At 37.4% G+C, this 18,187-nt stretch overlaps 3 protein-coding genes across 11 annotated transcripts in view; 2 read left to right on the top strand and 1 right to left on the bottom strand.

Moving 5' to 3' along the window:
- Nucleotides 1–3,981: 3,981 nt before the first annotated feature.
- gdf9 (growth differentiation factor 9) lies at nt 3,982–5,920 on the top strand. Its single transcript, XM_088932820.1, has 2 exons — nt 3,982–4,330; nt 4,760–5,920. Exons 1-2 carry the CDS (start codon nt 3,982–3,984, stop codon nt 5,692–5,694), a joined length of 1,284 nt encoding a protein of 427 aa, XP_088788946.1. The 3' UTR covers nt 5,695–5,920.
- A 3,313-nt stretch (nt 5,921–9,233) lies between these two features.
- On the top strand, nt 9,234–10,827 carry uqcrq (ubiquinol-cytochrome c reductase, complex III subunit VII). Its single transcript, XM_088932821.1, has 3 exons — nt 9,234–9,385; nt 10,183–10,353; nt 10,642–10,827. Exons 2-3 carry the CDS (start codon nt 10,200–10,202, stop codon nt 10,734–10,736), a joined length of 249 nt encoding a protein of 82 aa, XP_088788947.1. The 5' UTR covers nt 9,234–9,385; nt 10,183–10,199; the 3' UTR covers nt 10,737–10,827.
- Nucleotides 10,828–12,138: 1,311 nt separating this feature from the next.
- The window catches only part of aff4 (ALF transcription elongation factor 4), a 33,024-nt gene continuing 26,975 nt past the window's right edge, over nt 12,139–18,187 (bottom strand). For 8 of the 9 annotated variants that reach the window (XM_088932461.1, XM_088932463.1, XM_088932459.1 and 5 more), the window contains 2 exons: nt 16,923–17,140; nt 12,139–16,661 (listed from right to left, as the gene is read on the bottom strand). In XM_088932461.1, coding sequence (XP_088788587.1) covers nt 16,534–16,661; nt 16,923–17,140 — 346 coding nt within the window. In that variant the 3' untranslated portion in view covers nt 12,139–16,533. The remainder of the gene's footprint in view (nt 16,662–16,922; nt 17,141–18,187) is intronic. The other variant, XM_088932464.1, reaches the window with a different exon arrangement.

Here is an 18,187-nt window from a genome sequence, read left to right as displayed (position 1 = left end):
GGTGTTTAACCTATTAAAATAAAGTCCCCTGCCCAACAGCTAATGACAGATCCTGTATCAAATCGCAATGCCATGTTCCTTATCAGGGGCACTGTCACGAAACAATCCAACCACTGTGCCACTTAAAAGGAACGTTTTCTGGGGGGGTTATGTTTTTTAAAGAAACCGTGTTTCAGATGCAGGCTCGCTAGGATCTAACCCTGATTATTTAAGCACAACAGTCAAAGCTTAAAACTAGTCTTAACATAAGAATATAAGATCGACTCAAAATGGCTTAGGAACTGCATGATGTTCATATTTATTGATTGAGTTTTTCTAGTTATTCAGATTATGAAAACATCGAATCAAGCAGCTACTACAGTTCATACTATCTAGACGAGCACATCTATATCTTTATGTTCAAGAGCTATTGCGTTGAGAAATTTAATTCACAACTGCCTTATCTTATACTTCCAACAGATGGCGGTCTGTGCCACGCTTAACTACTGCGATTCCAGAGATATGCGCACAATCTTTTAATTTAAGTGATTAATCGCTTTACAAAAGGTTACTTTAGCATCATAAGAAGTCACATCTTCCACTGTATTTGTTATGCTTTGTTTGGCAAAACATATCCTACATAATATTTCATCAGGATAAGGAGGGAAACGCGTGATTTCATCACTTTAAATCATTAATCGCAGTAATGAAAACAGATGAAGACTACATTGATTAAATATTTCAAACTTGGATCTCCAACATTTAAACACGTTCTTAGTTTTGTGTCGCAGTAAGAAATTTAAATATTCATGTTTTCGGATCCTCTTTGGCGAACAGACATAGCACAAACAAATGATTACACAGATAATGCAAGACAAGTATCCAAATGTATGTTTTCAAGTGGTCAACATGTTTCAAGTGAGTAAAGAAAAAATGGAGATGGCTTGTCATTTCTAAATATTATCATCTCATTTTTAATAACCAATGAGTTTTGACTCTGCTTAACAATTTGGCCTGAAACCCATGCAATTACGTTTTTGGCACAGTATGAAAGAATAAGGTTTACTCTTTTTTATTTGATAAATGTCTAGAACTGAAATTAAACACCTGCTAAAGTATGAGGACAGTCTGAAAGACACATTTCTCTGTTTTTATAAGCTATGAAATGTCAAATGCTGCCATGCCAAAGTTCATCACTATTCAAATAATGCGCCTCTGTTTCAGTATGGACACATGCAGCCAAGACCCCAAACTGCTTAGGATTTAATTAACTTCTTGTTACAGGCAGAAATAGTTTGGGTTGACATTTGTAAATTTAATTAAATGACCTTATATCACACAGTGTGATCTTCAATGTCTAGGAATATTACCGTGAACAACAATTCACAGAACACATATGAAACCTAAGAGGAGGGAAAATAACTATATATAGACACACAAAAATAGTACATTTCTTTTACATTACAGTACAAAGACCATACCTCCTCCCAATGATCAGGTGTTTTGCCTGTCTGCAGCTGATGTGAGGAAGGAACTAGCAAAAGTTAACCCACGTAAGGCTGCTGGACCTGACAATATACCTGGTCGCGTGCTCAAGGAATGTGCAGCACAGTTACCTGATGTTTTTACAGACATTTTTAATATCTCCCTGTGCCAGGCGGTCATGCCTGTATTTTTCAAGACTACCATGATTAAACCAGTGCCGAAGACGTCTACTGTGCCCTGTCTCAATGACTATCGCCCCGTGGCACTCACACCAACTGAAGTGAATTATATAAGCGTCCCTGGATATGAGGGACACTTATGTAAGAATGCTGTTCATTGACTTCAGTTCCGCATTCAACACAATCATCCCCCAGAAACTGATAGAAAAACTGAGCTTGCTGAATCTTAACACCTCGCTCTATAACTGGATCCTGGACTTTCTGACCGAGAGACCTCAGACAGTCCAGACTGGAAACAACGTCTCTAGTACCACGAATCTCCCAGGGCTGTGTACTCAGCCCACTCCTGTTCACGCGGATGACTCATGACTACACTGCTAGGCACAGTGCAAATTACATCATCAAGTTTGCTGATGACACAACAGTGGCGGGCCTCATTAGTAACAACGATGAGGGACCATACAGAGAGGAGGTGGAGCAACTAGCGGACTGGTGCTTCAACAACAATCTGTCTGAATGTCGATAAGACAAAAGAGATGATAATCGACTTCAGGAGGGCACGCGCTGATCACTCCCCACTGTACATCAACGGCTCCTCTGTGGAGACAGCTATAAGTACTAAGTTTCTTGGTGTGCACATCACAGATGACCTCACTTGGACCATAAACACCACCTCCCCAGCTAAAAAAGCACAACAACATCTCCATTTCCTGCGGCAACTGAGAAGGGCAAATCTCCCCCCTCCCCATACTATCCACATTCTACAGAGGTACCATCGAGAGCATCTTGACCAACTGCATCATTGTTTGGTTTGGGAATTGTAAGGTCTCAGATCGCAAGTCCCTGCAACAAATTGTCAGTACAGCAGGAAACATCATTGGAGCCTCCCTTCCGTCCATTCAGGACATATACCACAAACACTGCACACACAAAGCCTCCAGTATTGTGGACGATCCCTCCCACCCCTCCTGCAACCTCTTTGCCCTCCTATCATCTGGTAAAAGGTATCGCAGTATATGGGCCAGCTCCACCAGACTCCATAATAGCTTTTTTCCACAGGCTGTCTGGCTCCTCAACACCCTGGTACCTACTGCACCTACTCCAAATCTGGAAACTTAATTCTTTTTTGCCTAATGTCAAGCATACTGTCTGATGTATTCTTTGCACAATCCTGTAAAGTAAATTGCACTATGCACATTGCACTTTATGTACCCTTTACCCTGTCAGAAATGTCTATGTCTACAGTGTCTATAGCATTGTCTTGTCAGTGTCTGTCTGTATTTGCACCGTAGACCTGGAGAATGATATCTCACTCCTCTGTATACTTGTATATGGCTGGACTGACAAATAAACTTGAACTTGAACTTACCTCTGTTTAACACAGGGGTCTCAAACCCAGTTCCTGGAGGGCCCAGAACCTGGTGTCTTGAAATTTTGGTTCCACCACAGTTCTCTTATGTAGTTGGTCCAATGATTTCGTTAATCAAAAAACTGTAATATCTTTAATCACTAAACATGTTTTCATGGGTTAAATACATTTCATGATGTGAATATAGTGAGTAATCAATGTAAATGACTTGAAAAAAATCCCATGCATGTTTAAGACATTAACTAGGCAAAGTGTTTAACTGACTACACAGGTTGAATGAAAAAGCAGAAGACACTAGGCCCTCCAGGATTTGAGTTTGAGATTGTCTAGTTTATAGATAAAGAATCATGTAGAATAAAAATAATATGATACGTTTTCTGCATTTTAATTTGTAAGCTTATTAACAAGGTCTTTCTATATTATCGGTAACCTCTCATTAGCTGTAGAGAAGCCCTGGTCACTCCTGCTTGTTTGTCGGCTTCAGTCCTCACGATCCGAAAATATGCCAGTTTTTTTACTATTACCGCCGATTCTGTCGCTGTCGTTGATTACAGCTACAGTACAGGCAATGCTGGAACAGATATGAAACCCACCGCAATCAACCGGTGGAAAAGCTCACCAACGTTTCAGAAAGCTAGCTGTAGAGGTTTATATTGAGTCCTGTGATCTGCAGTAAATTTGATCAATGCAGAGAACTGATCTGCGTATACAGACAGCTTATTAAATGTGAAAACGTATCTTTAAATAGAACTAGAAAGCAAACTAAACACTAAGGTTGTCATATTCATCCACCACAAGACAACGAAAATCCGAGGACGTGCCATTTATCACGTCCAAGGTTTTGTGATTAGCGAGACTTCGCTTAATTACTCACACCTGACGAGTTTAAAGCGGCGTAAGCACAGGTTGGCTATTCCTTGGTGTTGGTCGTGGAGCTCTCTATAGACTTCCATTCATTGTTTTAAAACAATGGGGATCGGTTTAGCTCTGTGTTTATTTTCTTGCCTTGTTTTATCCGGAGTACTAGGTGTATATGTTCCCAGATCATCACAAACAACTGAGAGTGGCTCGGGCGACGAACCTAAGGGTTCTTTTGATTATCATGGTAGCATACTGTCCTCACTACTAAAAGCATTATCCGAAAAAGACGACTGGATAGATCCTACGCCGAGACAGAGGCCCGATTCCAAATATGTCTCATACATGAAAAGACTGTATAGGATGTCTGCGAAACACGGGCCTCGGGGTCATAAAAGTCACCTGTACAACACGGTGAGGTTGTTTACTCCGCGCGATGAGTGTCTGAAACGGGGCAAAGGTGAGCGATCTTTATCTAATACTTTGACTGTTAGTCTTACTATTTTTTTCTTGAGCAATATGGTATTGGAAATAACCCTATTGACTTTATGGCTCGTTTGCGCTTCGCAGATTTACCGTTTAAGTGGCTGTATGTTAGATTTTCCTTTTTCGGTTCGGTTTGTTTTGCTGGAGGGTTTACAGAGTAATTAATTCAGATCCCCGACTACTGAAATAGTTCTGGATGTTTTGAAGTTACTAAATACAATTTAAACTGCAGTCTGTTAATAATTGTTATTATGTCACTGGCATTGCACACTGCGTATGTGGAAACGACGCACGTTGGGGTTTTGAGATGCAACAGTATGTGCGTAAAATTCGTACAGGTCGGTTTTATACTGGTAAGTTTTATGTATTTCTCTTAATGGTTGTTCTGTATTGTTTCCTACAGAGTTATTCACGGGAGACCTTTCTTATAACTTGGATCGTCTAAGAGCCCAGGAGCTGCTTCTGAAGTCTGTGCTGTTGTACTGGTTTGACAAAGAAAATGTGAGTCAGCTCACTTCCATCTGCCATTTGGACATCAAAGAACAGGAGCTTCCTGACCAACAAGTGTGTTCCAGTGATCAGGGCTCTTTCAGCTTCCCTGTTCAAATTGAAAGGAGAAATCGGAGAAAATGGATTGAGGTTGACGTCTCATCTTTCCTTCAGCCCCTTATCAAATTCCACAGGAAGAGCATCCACCTGGTCGCCAATTTGACCTGTATTGGGGAAGGAGGAGGGAGAGCTCCTCTTGAGCTTTCTTTGAAGTCGCCCTCCCTCCTTCTGTATCTTAACGACACCAGTGAACTGGCTCATCAGCGGCGCTCCGGATCCGTCAGCGCAGCGAAACCGGAAACCCCACGGCAAAGCTTAGACGCCGGCATCTTTGAAACTCGGGCCCGCCTACAGGTGGGAAAAAGGTCTTTGCGGACCAGAAGAAACTTGGTTCAAGGTGAAGCGGGTCTCCCTGACCCGACGGCTACGACCGTTAGTCTCTTTCGCCACTTTCAAAAGTACGACTTTCCAACAGATGAGTGTGAGCTCCATGATTTCAGAGTAAGCTTTAGTCAGCTCAAGTTGGACCACTGGATAATTGCTCCCCACAGATACAACCCCCGTTACTGCAAAGGGGTTTGCCCAGGGGCTGTGGGTTACCATTATGGCTCCCCAGTTCATACTGTGGTGCAGAACATAATTTATGAAAAGCTGGATTCTTCTGTACCAAAGCCATCATGTGTGCCATCAGAGTATAGCCCCCTGAGTGTTTTAACCATAGAAAATGACGGCTCCATTGCTTATAAGGAATATGAAGAGATGATCGCTACTAAATGTACTTGTCGCTAGATCACTAGAAATGGCTTAAAGAATTGGAAGGATTGGGCTAAATTATTTCACCACGACCGTGTCATCAACTTGTTACCAAATTGTTGTTGCAAATTATGGAAATGTGTCTCTTAAACTAATGGAAAAATAGTTTTTTTATTGTGCACAGAGTTACATATTTTGAAAAGACATTGGGTCATGCTGCAAATAATATCTAGAACAGAAGAATTTACTTAAAGTAATTTTGTTTGCCAGAATAAAAAAAATATATATATATTTTAGCCAAATGGGGAAAGTTGAATAAGATAGTGAAATGTTTTTTCTGTTATTTTGTTTTTCAGACGTATAATTTATTGACTTTGCAATGAAATGGAGATATGGTACATGGTTACAAAAGTAAGAAATTTCCTTTCCTTTTGATTTATCATTATGGATGTTCTTTTATTCTTGTTTTTGGTTTACTGTTTTTCATTTTGTTTTTGTTGAGGTTGGCAAATTTTTAAGTAAAATGTTCTGGACACTATAATGAGATTTTAGTCCTCTTAACTCTTCCAAATATTTTTACTGTGATTTTATACTGGGAATACAGATGGTTGTCTTGTGGACAACCGTGTTCTATTCTTAATGTCCAGACTTAAAGTTGTCTTTTTATGTGGACAACTAATTTGTCAAGCTTTATTTAATATTCTCAGCTATGAAATTACCGTAAATAGAATGAAAGCATTTAATTGGGTACATGCATGTCTTTGACATTATATATTTATATGTTTAATTGAGGTTTATAATGCCCATTTTTGGCTGATCATTTCTGATTTCACAACAAAATTAAGTGTAACAAACAATAATATATTTTGTAATATTCCAAAGAATAAATTTAAGCAGAATTTAACCTCTATGTTTTCTCATTCCGTGTACGGTAGTCTACTTCTTAAGCAGCACATTCGTAGGCAAGCATAGATTTACCCAATTGTCACATCCTTTTCTAGAAGGTTCAGTGTGTCTTTTTTCTAAAGCAACAGCAGGACCTGAGAAAGTGGGAAGCTAGTAAATTAGTCCTAATTAATTAGTAATACAAGCAGGTCTAGCTCATTTAAAGCTGTGTTAGAATAAAAATTCTAACTCATACTGCCCCCCCCCCCCCAGGAGCAGGATTGGACGGCTCTAGATTTAACTTATCCTCCCAATGTCTTATTTGGGCTTCCTCTACTTGTAAAATTGACAGCCTCATGGTCTCTTTATACCATGTTTTTTTCACAGAAAATACATTAAAGGCAGAGTTTCTTAAGTCAACTAACTACATTCCTGCCTACTTTGTTGGCTTATGTATCATATTTTTATATCTGAATACCTGTGATTCATGATATACTTGAATATATCAAGTATATCATGAACAAGAGGGCCCACCACCTACCACCAACAAAACCTTATCCCTACTGTCAAGCATAGTGGTGGGAGTGTTCTGGTAGGGGGCTGTTTTACTTACTCTGGTCCTGGGCAACTTGACATCATTGAGGGAATCATGAATTCTGAGAAATATCAAGGGATTCTTGAGAAGAATGTCAGGCCATCAGTTTGAAAACTCAAGCTGGGCACAAAGTGGATGTTTCAACAAGACAACAATCCTAAACATTCAAGTAAGCCCACTAAAGAATGGCTTAGGAAGAAGGGGTGCCGTGTCTTGGAATGGCCATGCCAAAGCCCTGACCTGAATCCTATTGAAATGCTGTGGCAGGACCTGAAGAAGGGCTGTTCATGCAAGACATCCTTCAAACCTCACAGAGCTGGTGCAGTTTTGTAAAGAGGATTGGGGAAAAAATCCCTCCAGCGAGATATCGGAGACTGATAATTGGTTATAGGAGGCGACTGTGTGAAGTTATACTGTCTTTCTCACCTGAAGAAGGCTCCACGGCCGAAAACGTTGTTTTCTTTCTTCTCTTTTCAGCATGGAATAAACCTATTACTTGTTCCTGTGTGAAGTTATTGCTGCTAAAGGTGACACAAGTTATTGACTGAAAAGGGTTCATTTATTTTGCACACAATGATATCTGGTTTTATTCTTAAATAGCATGGTCTAATAATCTATGAGTTCATATCCCTTTTTATGTGTGGGAAGTCTTTATTAAGGATATTCATTAAGAGTTCAAGTTCATATAATATCTCTATAATATCTAAAATAATGACCACCTTGAAGGGTTCACAAACTTTCAAGCATGACTGTATGTAGTATAGTGTTTCTTTTGAAGCTCAGTATCCATGTCACAGGGGGTTTTATAGGTGATCATCAATGAGGACATACCGTCTTTTAGTTTTCTGTTCTTTTTCAACAGTGCTGCATGAAAGGAGACTATTAGACAGGTCACCAGTGTAAATGAGAGTTTATTCCTGTATGACATCTGGTTAAACAAAGGACTAAAAAATAACTCGCCCAACTGCCTTGCATGGACGACAATACCACAAACTAAATAATCAAGGCTAAACACGTATAATTTTGCGGAAATACGACACAATTGCTTCATATTTCTTGTTATGATAAACTTTTCCGGTTTCTGTATCTTACACTGTCGTTGTCTCTGAGACAAGTATTTAATGTTAACTGCATGGTCATTTTTATTACTTTTCTGTTATTGGCAGCAGCCGATTAATTAAAATGTAGCTTAACTGAACCTAGCAATAGTCCTAGACAATTTTACTCACATTGACATTAAGCACTCGATTTATAGTAATCATTATGTTTGTGAAAACACCAGCAATATAACCAGTGTTATTGTAAAATCTAGTACAGTACCGACAAATACCACCACTATTACTCAATATAAAGTCGCGAAACCTGTACAGGAAGTGACGATATACGCAATTCCTTTTGCTCTGGAAGTTCTTATGTCCTTCAAACGAGGCTGGGTTACAGACCTGGTTTAAGGGATAAAACCTTCTACATAGCCAAGTTGATAACAGAAAAGTAGGACAATGCTGATTCCGTCACGAACACAGCTAAAAAGAATGATTGGATGGAAATGTAATTATATTTCTAAAAAACGTAATAAAATATTTTTTATAGAAATATACACTGTGTATATAGTATTATTGATATAGAAACCTCAATTCCCCTCATCGAAAAAAAGAAATATTCATACTCTAGAAAGTATCCTACCTTATAATGTTATCCATATCGATAATAAACAAATGAGTGAATTGGGTGCAATATGGTTGAGATAAGCCACTGATAGATCACACAGAATAATCTTAGTGTGATATTCACTCATCCTGTGTCTTAAGTTGATAATATACGTTATGTTTAATAATGCTTAACAATGATCATTTTCTATCGTTTGACTGAGACATTTTCCTTAGTATTGTTTTTTGTGTGTATAGAAGATGTCGCTTGTGGATCTCTGATGGCAACAGCATATCCGGCTAATGCTGCAAAAATCTGTTGAAGCTCTATTTACTTTTGTAGTAGAGCTGGCTGAAAGTTTCGATATCTCCGCATGTTGAAATGTGCATTTGAACTTTTAATTGAATCTAATTGTCTGCTCTCTGCTTTTATGTAGGGAGTTTTCCCGTTGTCCTCGCAGCGAGCCGGAAATAATGTGAAACATCCTGAACACTCGCGAAGCATGGAAACCACATTCCGAGAGGTTTAAAATGCGGTTCTGATACTTAAACCAAGACTGTTTCATACGTCAGTCCGCGGTTCGCCATTAGAGAAAAGGAGGTAAGATGTTTTTTAGATGTTTAACCTGTAAAAAACTGTAAAACGCGAATAATTAGATCAGTTAATAGTATCTGCAGTCTACCGCATTGCTGAGTATTTTAATACTGTTTGTGTTTGGTTGACGACTTGGAATTCTAGTTTCAATTTTTCCGCAGATCAAAGTCAAAGCAAGGTCTTTTGGAGCTGAATAGCACGTCTAAATTGTAGACTGCAGTGTTAGTTTTTCGAAAGCAATCGTCTGACTTGACTCCTTAAAAGATACAAATGCCATTTTTCATACAAATGCTCATCATATTGGTCTGTCCTTTCACATTGTGTGATTTTGTTTGTGCTTTAGTTGTGACTGTAGTTGTAAATTGCACGAAAATCACGCAGATTTCACACTAAATCGAAAATTATAGAATATCTAAATTAGAGTTTTAAATTGGAGTTTATTGAGGGGAGAGGGACTGTTTAAAGCCTATGGACTTCATTAAAAACTACGTAACATAAAAGTTAATGAATGTTTTTTAACATATATCTGCATATGTGTTTGATATCCCTCACTCTGTTTTTTTTTTTGCTTGATATGATTGTCAGGTATTAAGACATTTGTATATTGGTAAAACCAACACTAAAATATCAGTAATATCGACTGTGTTGTGGGTTTCTTTGGGGTTAAAATTAGATTTAGACTTGCAGACGTTTTTTTTTCCCTCCGAGGTTATTATATTTAAAATTCATTAAGCTGTGCATGATTTGTATTTTAACAATTTGTGGGATGGACTGTGAGACCGAACATCACCTTTGTGTTCCAGATCATTTTCCTGAGAAAATGGGCCGACACTTCGGAGACCTGTCCAGAATCAGGCATATCGTCACTTACACCCTGTCTCCCTTCGAACAGAAGGCGTTTCCCAACTACTTTTCCAAAGGAATCCCCAATGTGTGGAGACGGTTCAGATCGCAGGTGTTTAAAGTTGCACCTCGTAAGTATAGCTGAAGTTATTGAATTTCTCAGGTTGGAACTGCAGACGCAGATGAAGAGTTTTCTTGACAGCGAAACGCGATCTGAAAGCCCAGTAAGTGGGTTTTTTAAAAAGTTTGAAATCGAGTTAATGACATAAACGCCTTCGATTACAGGATTAGACTAGTGTTGTCTTTGGACTGCATGGAGATAAACAGTATTCCTGCTATTAACCTGCATAGTGGGTGCAGAATTCATGGAAATGAAAACGCTCACCTTGTAAAGTTATCTTTTCCCTGTCTTTCTATAGCATTTGTGCTGATGTATCTGACCTACACTTGGGGAAACCAAGTATATGAACAAGGAAAGAGGAAGAACCCAGCTGACTATGAGAGTGACCAGTGAATTCCAGTCTAATCATCTTCTACCTTCACAGCCCTATTGGGTTATGTTTCATGTGTCCTTAATCTGTGCAAAATAAAGGAAATATTTATTACTACTCTGTCCGCTTGCAAGTATATGCATCATGCTTAGAACATATTACCACACAGCTTTTATGTATTGTGGGGGGGAAAAACTAAAAGTAATTCAGAAGAAATGTTTACAGTAGGGTTTGAGAAAAAAATCACTTATACTTCACTATGGCTCTATGGAGTTCACTGATGTCTTATTTCTTTCTATCCCACCTGTACCTCCTGGTTCATCAATCCCTTTTCACACTGCACACACAGAGGTAAATGTTTTCCCACTTGTGATGCTTTAAACACTATAAAGTTGATTTTAATATTACACTTTCTTCCTCTGGAAGACTTGTTCCAGCTGAGGAATTTAATTTTTTTGTTTCATGAAAAGCTCAACACATTCAGAACTGAGCTTCAGCTCATTCACTGGTAACCATGCATTTCTTGAAGGGGAATCGTTGGAATGAAAACCACTTCAGGGTAAAAAAATGATTGTGCCTCAATCCTAGGGTCCTGGGTTCAGTTTTGAGCTCGGAAATTGTGGAATATATCGTGCCCATGTGTCCCTGTGGCCTTTTTATGAGATGCTTGCTTACATTTCTACCCACTTACCAGAGCTATGCTGGCTGGGTTTGTTTGATCTAGTGACGGACTTTGACCCTGCTGAGGAGTCTTGTCATGTGATCTTAGTCCCATCTTGCATCCTGTGCTTTTAGGATCTGCTCCAGCTTGCCTTCACTCTTACTGGTAATGGTGTGAGAGAAGTGCCTTGCTCAATGGCTTAACAGCAGTTCCCCCACCCAGAAGCTTAAGACAAGTTCAACGGCCCTAAGCAACACTTCACACTGCTACAGCACTACCACTGTGCTCCATGTTTTGGTTTTTGGTTCAAAAAAGAATAGGAATCCAAGGTAACCGAACACCATGAGTAGAAAATAGTGTACCGGGATTCATGGGATTGACTTAAAACTATTGTTAATGACCATGGCAATACATTTATTTTTAACAGTTTCACTTAACTAGAAGGGAAGATGCATCCACAATATAAGCATTGCCATTTTTAGTGTTGCAAATATCTCCATGAGGTGTGAATGTGGACCACTGACGCGAGATAAATCATTTATTATATGCGTCTCTTATAGTGACCTTAATTTTTCTAACCACAATTTAGAGGTTTTATAGATAATGACAAAACTCAATCACAATTGATTCATTGCTGGAACACAAAATTGCTTTTGTTGTATGTTTTGCCTTTTTGTTCCCTTTCACCCAAATGAAAAGTCACTGAAAGAATTACTCTAGCCTACACATTGAGGTTTTTTTTATTAAACATAAGAACAAGTGGATCCCAAGAATTATAAAGTTTATTAATACAGAAAATCTACTCGAGTTATTGAACTTACAGGAGGTTACAGTTCTAGCATTTTACAAAGCATTTGTCTGATGTTATAAAGCTGAATTCTTTACATATTAAAACGTGGTAACCTTTTACCAAATATTTAAGTTGTGCTATTGTATTAAAAAATACACAAAATGTGAGATACAGACATTCTAAAACTTTACTGTATAGTTTTTTCAATACAACAAAATACAAAGAATATACATGACTCAGAAAACTTAATTACAAGTTCTATAATACTCAGTTCACAATTTTTAAATTACATTTTCAATATAGTTTTATTGAATATGAATCCAAGAGTACCTCTGTTGAAACATATTGCATTCATAATATATAATTTTATATATTTTTTAAAATAATCCACAGTTTCCACTCTGCATTTGTTAAGCTGCTGCTGATGGCAGCTTTTAAGACAGTTATGAAAGAGCGAACAACAAACGTCAATAAACTTCAATACACCTAAAACGCACTGACATAATCGCACCCAATGCCTGTTCCCGACTTGTTTGCAATGGTGACTTTCCGCAAACTTTGAACATGAAAATGATATGGCAGACTCTGCACATTACATTTTCCCACTCTTCCAGTTGGTAAAACTGTGACAGATATCCATTAAATGGATTCGCAAACCGTTTATCTACAAAATATCACAGATATACACCTTTTTCAGTGTTCAGAGACAACATAACACTGAATAAGGAACATACAGAAAATAAAGACTTAAAAAAACTATTAAAGAAGTTGTGTTTCATGTTTATACACACACAAACTTTAAAATGACCCACACAGAACAGAATTGTGACTGCAAATAAGTGTACATATGTGTTTTGACTAGAATTTACAGGTATTCTGAATAGAAATGCTGAGTAGAATTACAAATTGATCTTAAAAGAAATATATACATTATATACACTTTTTAAATAAAAACATGCAAGTATAATAAGGTCATTTCGTTTTTCTGTGGGATTTCAAAGTGTTTTACTACCCTGGTTTTCATATATAGGTAAGAAAAGAAAAAAGTCGTGTATCTTAAAGCACAAAGCCCTGACATGAGGGCTATAAAAACGAGCAACAAGTTTTCTTTCTTAGAACTCATTATCTTAATAAGATATGGGGAAAATAAATACTTTTTAGAGTGATTGTAAATGAAAACTTAAAAATAAAATGTTTAATATAAACCATTTTATCAGTTTCATGCGCTTGGGCCAGCTTTCACAAGTGTAAGATAGATCTACACTGAAATAGCTTTGCCAGTGTGTATAGAGTTACAGAGGAGAGGGCACAATGGAAAATAGCAGCCTTGCAAACTGAATGATTCAATTAAGAACATCCATAGATGTACCTAATTGTAATGAGAGTTGGTGGGTCTACAACTGAATTGTAAATCATTTAATTAAAATCAAATAGAATCATTGAAATGTTTAATGTTCTGTAGAAAAGCTGCATAATTATTTCTTCTATCCCTACAAAGCCTTAGAAGAATAATAGGAACCCCAAAAAACAAAGGGTGTCAGTGACCAAAGTGGAAATGTTCTGTGCAAGCCACAGCAGATTAAGAACAAACGTTTTAAACTTTTGTGAAACATTTGGGTGACCAAAACAACCATTTCTAAACCAAGCAATAAAAAAAATAATTAGAACAGTGAAACTGAAAAGGCATATCTAAAATCTTTCAACCTGTTTCATCAATATATTGCATCAATTCCAATGTGCGATAAGGTTTTATCAAATGCTATTTTTACACAATTTGTACGCATAAACTGCACTAACTTCTTCAGTTTAAGATCCATCTTCTACAACCAATTTTAAGATCTTAAAAAACTTGAAATGTTACAAGGAAAATACTTTTATATTCAAGCAAACCTTTTAAAACCTCTTTTCTTTAAACTCTTTCATAAGTACCATATCAATATCCAACAAAATATCACTTAATAGAGAAACATCAGCTGTTTCTGGGTCTCTCAACAGATGCATAACTGTACACGTCCGATTTGAGTTGACCGAGGTTGAGCTGTCTGGTTTGCACACCTGAGATGCGTTAAGGGATATTTTAGCTTGCGGTTTTAAATTCATTCAGTGACGGACATGGAACAAAAAATGTGTCTTGAAAAGAGCAAACCTGCAGTCTGGCAATCATTTGCTGTTACAGACTAAGTGAAAAACATTGGTGCAGCAAAATATACAGACTGCAGGAGCCTGCTGTGGTTTGATTCAGTTACGACCGAAACTTCCCAAGGTTTTTGAAAAACCAAGAGGGCTAAAATGAAGCAACAGTACCTAATGAAGCAACTTTGGCTCCTATGACATTAATTGTCAAATCAGGTATGGTAACTACACACTGTATGGACACCAATAATTTCAAATGTCTTAATCTTTGCAAAAGTTTCACAAACCTTTAGAAGATCTGTAAGCCCTTGACCTCATGAACCTGTGCAGTCACTTGATTACACTGGAGCTGCAGTTAAAAGATCAAGATTTTACAATTTACTTGCCTTACAAAGTCTTAATTTCATGTCCCTTTGTTGAAGTTTGTAGCAAAATAATATTTACTAGATCATATTTCAGTCATTTATATATTTTATTCCAAAAACATGATTCTACTGTCTTTGGTGTAGACTCACATTAGAATTAAAGGTGTCCAACATTCAGAAGACACTGCTGTCCTTTTAATACTTTATTAATTGTTTGGTAAGGAATTGGTCCATCCCTTAGGGTTTGGCCAGCAGCTGGGTCTAACTGGTGTCTAATAACATTAAGATCCCAGTACATCCTGATTCCTCTGCACTGGAATGACCATCTTTTGCTTCCATTTCTTAGAATAATCTGAAAACTGTGGGTGATTCTGTATAATTTATGTTTATATTAGATTTTCCGAATATTACGATCCTACTTGAAGAATGGGAAGAACACACATTTCTTTTATAATATTAAAGCGCAAAAAATCCTTTAGTAATATTTATCTTGGTTCTTGATACTATATTGCTGAAAACAAATAAATATGGATTGGCTTCCCACACCATGATATTAAAATTTCACGGCAACTTTTGGCAGAACAACTCAGATAGACAGTAGAGATACAAAGTGACAAGATGTATTCCAGGGCATTCTGACAAATGAACAATTAAGTAAAAGGTTAAATAGGTAGTTAATAATGAAGATTTTGGTGGCACATCTAGCCACATGGTAAGATTCTGGAAAAGAAAAAGTAAATGTGTACATAGCTGTAGTTTTAGTACTTAAACAGCATTATGTACAATGATACTGTGCACACAAAAGAGTATACATAAACAGATCCATCAACTAATGGGCCATTCTCCTTCCAGTATATTAAATACAAGGCACCAAAACAACAGATATGCAAAGAAAGACGAAATATTAGTTTAAAGCACCTTTGGTTAAAAGAGGTACTTTGGTTAAAATAGAAATTCAGAAGCAGCTCTTAAAAGTTTATAATGCATATGATGTGGGCCAATTTACTTATTAATTTTAATTAGAAATTTCATCACATGGAGTTAAATAAGTGATGGGCATCACAATGAAACATGCTAAACAAAACTGCTTACCCTGCATTAGCTTCATAGACTGTGATATAAATATTAACTATTATAATCTTATTGCCTTTCCTGTGAAAACAAAACCAACACTCAAATGATACCAAGATCTTATGTTATACTATTCTTTAAAACCACTAAGCAGCTTTTACAAATGATCTCGGACAGACCAAAAGTCTTACCAAAGTCTGAATGTGCCTATTCTTGTAATACTCTTTAAAGGAATTTAGCTTTTTAAAAATAATTTACTATAACATTTGATACATCTAACCACTACAATTATACACTCATAAGAGGTTCCTTAATTATGATTACTACAGATGTTAAAGGACCACAACAGATGACATATTACACAAAAATATTTTTAAAAGAAAGGAAATTATAGCTGTTACCAAAGATATTTCACTATTTTTTTTTTTACACAAAATACACTTTTGATAAAAATTGCATTTGGGACAATATCCCATTAAAACAAATTTAAGCAGAAATCTGCATACACCCTGTCGGAATAAAATCATCTTTACAGGATACCCAAGTGAAAAAATGGCTTAAGCCAACAAAAAGATGGCTTTTCATTTACAGACCCCAAAAGCAACTGACAGACAAGAGTGCAGAAAGAATTCTTAAATATAAAGTTGTTTTTTGTATAGGAAGGATTTGCCCTTTTGTAACTTCTTATAGCCTTCTATTTTTTTGGCAAAATCTGATATAAAATGGACACAGTGTTATGGATACATCTGAGGCAGTTAAGCTTATATGAAAAAAACATCAACAAGTCCCGATTCCAGCCTCTATGGTATAAGCTTGGCATCTAGTCGAAGCCAGTGCAAGCCCTGTCGAGTATAACGAACCAAGTCCGTCATAGTGCTGGTATTGAAGATCAGGGGGGTCATCACCTTATCCAGCTCGGTGAAAAAATCTGAAATAGGGGACACTTGGAATAAGAACACAGACAAAGCAACACTCAAGTACACAGGTATTTCTCAACACCTTAATGTTTCTCAAGGTACAGATTTTTACACACAAGCGCAATAGAAAACCAAAACTCCGTGTCCCTCAGATTAAAGATGGAATACTCTTGCTGATTGAGATTATATGAAAATATCTGCACTTAAAGACTGCTAATTGGTTTGGAGCTTACATGAGAATGTATACACTATAAGACTGTTAATTGAAATACCTTTCTGTTCTTTAGAAAGTTGCTCAGCTTGGTCCCAGACCTCTGTGGCGTAGAGGAAATTAGAGGTGACCTGGACGTAGCTCGCAGCCATCTGATGGATCCTCTGAGGGATGGTGACGGAAGAGCTGCTGCTAGGATTGGATCCTCCGGACGAGTACCCACCGGCGCTGCCAGGAGAGAGCTTGGGCGACACCGGGGAGGGCATGCCCGCAGCTTTGCTGAACAGGGCAAAAGAAACCTACGTTTGATACGATTCACATTTGGAAGAGCAATGCACAAAAAGCCATAGCCACCATGTAACCAGAAATCTGCCTGCAACAGCTTCAGGGCAAACAAGAAAGGATATTGGCCTGAAAAGAGTAACAAGTCAGCTGACACCTGTATGACTGGATGAGAAAATATTCTATAAACTCATGTTTACGCTTCATAAACGGCACTAATTATAATTTTACAGTGTTGAGAAAATGTTTGTGAACACCCAGGTTGGGTTCTGTATTTTAGACCTAAAAATGTAACTAGATCTTCATGAAGAGCATTAATAAAAGATTAATATAACCCAATTAAACGTATTACATAAAAACATAAGACCATTTTTATTATTAACAAAAATAAACAAAATGATCCAACAGTAATTTTTCTCATGAGAATAAGTGGCACCTCCTTGATCTGAAATGACTTCAATTAAACATTTCTTTAATCATCAGTCTCTTGCACTTGCTCTTAGAAATTTCAGCCCATTCTTCCTTAGAAAACTGCTGACATGTTTGAGCTTCCTTGAATGAAGAGCTTGCTTCAGGTCCCACCATAACATTTTAATGGGGTTTAGGTCCGGATTTGCCAATCCAAGATATGAAACTTCTTCTTTTTCAGTCAATCTTGTTAGATCTTCTTGTAAGATTAGGATCATCGTCTTGCTGCATGACTCACTTTTGGCTCAATATCAGCTCAGCTAATGGATGTTTCTGTCAACTTGGGCAGTCTGTCCAGGATCTGAACCAGTATCCCCAAACTATGGAATGCCCAACACCATGCTCTATGTCAGGATAAGATTCTTCTGTTGGAAAGCAATGATTGGTTTTTGCCTCACAAAACATTTCTCATTGTGGACAAAATGTTTAACCTTTTACTGTTCTATACAGAAAACTTTCTTCCACCAGATCTTGTGGGTTTTCCAGTTGAAAACTTGAGACAAATGATAATGTTCTTTTTAGACGGCAATAGTTTGTCCGTGGCTATCCTCCCATGAAAACCATTCCTAGTCTACC

The sequence above is a fragment of the Atractosteus spatula genome, chromosome 14 (assembly GCF_055471065.1).
Source record: "Atractosteus spatula isolate fAtrSpa1 chromosome 14, fAtrSpa1.hap1, whole genome shotgun sequence".
Taxonomy (NCBI): Eukaryota; Metazoa; Chordata; class Actinopteri; order Semionotiformes; family Lepisosteidae; genus Atractosteus; species Atractosteus spatula.
The sequence above is the reverse complement of the archived record's forward strand: the minus strand, read 5'-3'. Positions and strand labels throughout refer to the sequence as shown.

What these genes read in the sequence shown, in the direction of transcription:
- gdf9 (XM_088932820.1), top strand. Translation starts at nt 3,982, where the DNA reads ATGGGGATCGGTTTAGCTCTGTGTTTATTTTCTTGCCTTGTTTTATCC. An exon ending in GTGTCTGAAACGGGGCAAAG is followed by an intron (nt 4,331 to 4,759) that starts GTGAGCGATCTT and finishes TGTTTCCTACAG; the next exon opens with AGTTATTCACGGGAGACCTT.
- uqcrq (XM_088932821.1), top strand. Translation starts at nt 10,200, where the DNA reads ATGGGCCGACACTTCGGAGACCTGTCCAGAATCAGGCATATCGTCACT. An exon ending in GGTGTTTAAAGTTGCACCTC is followed by an intron (nt 10,354 to 10,641) that starts GTAAGTATAGCT and finishes GTCTTTCTATAG; the next exon opens with CATTTGTGCTGATGTATCTG.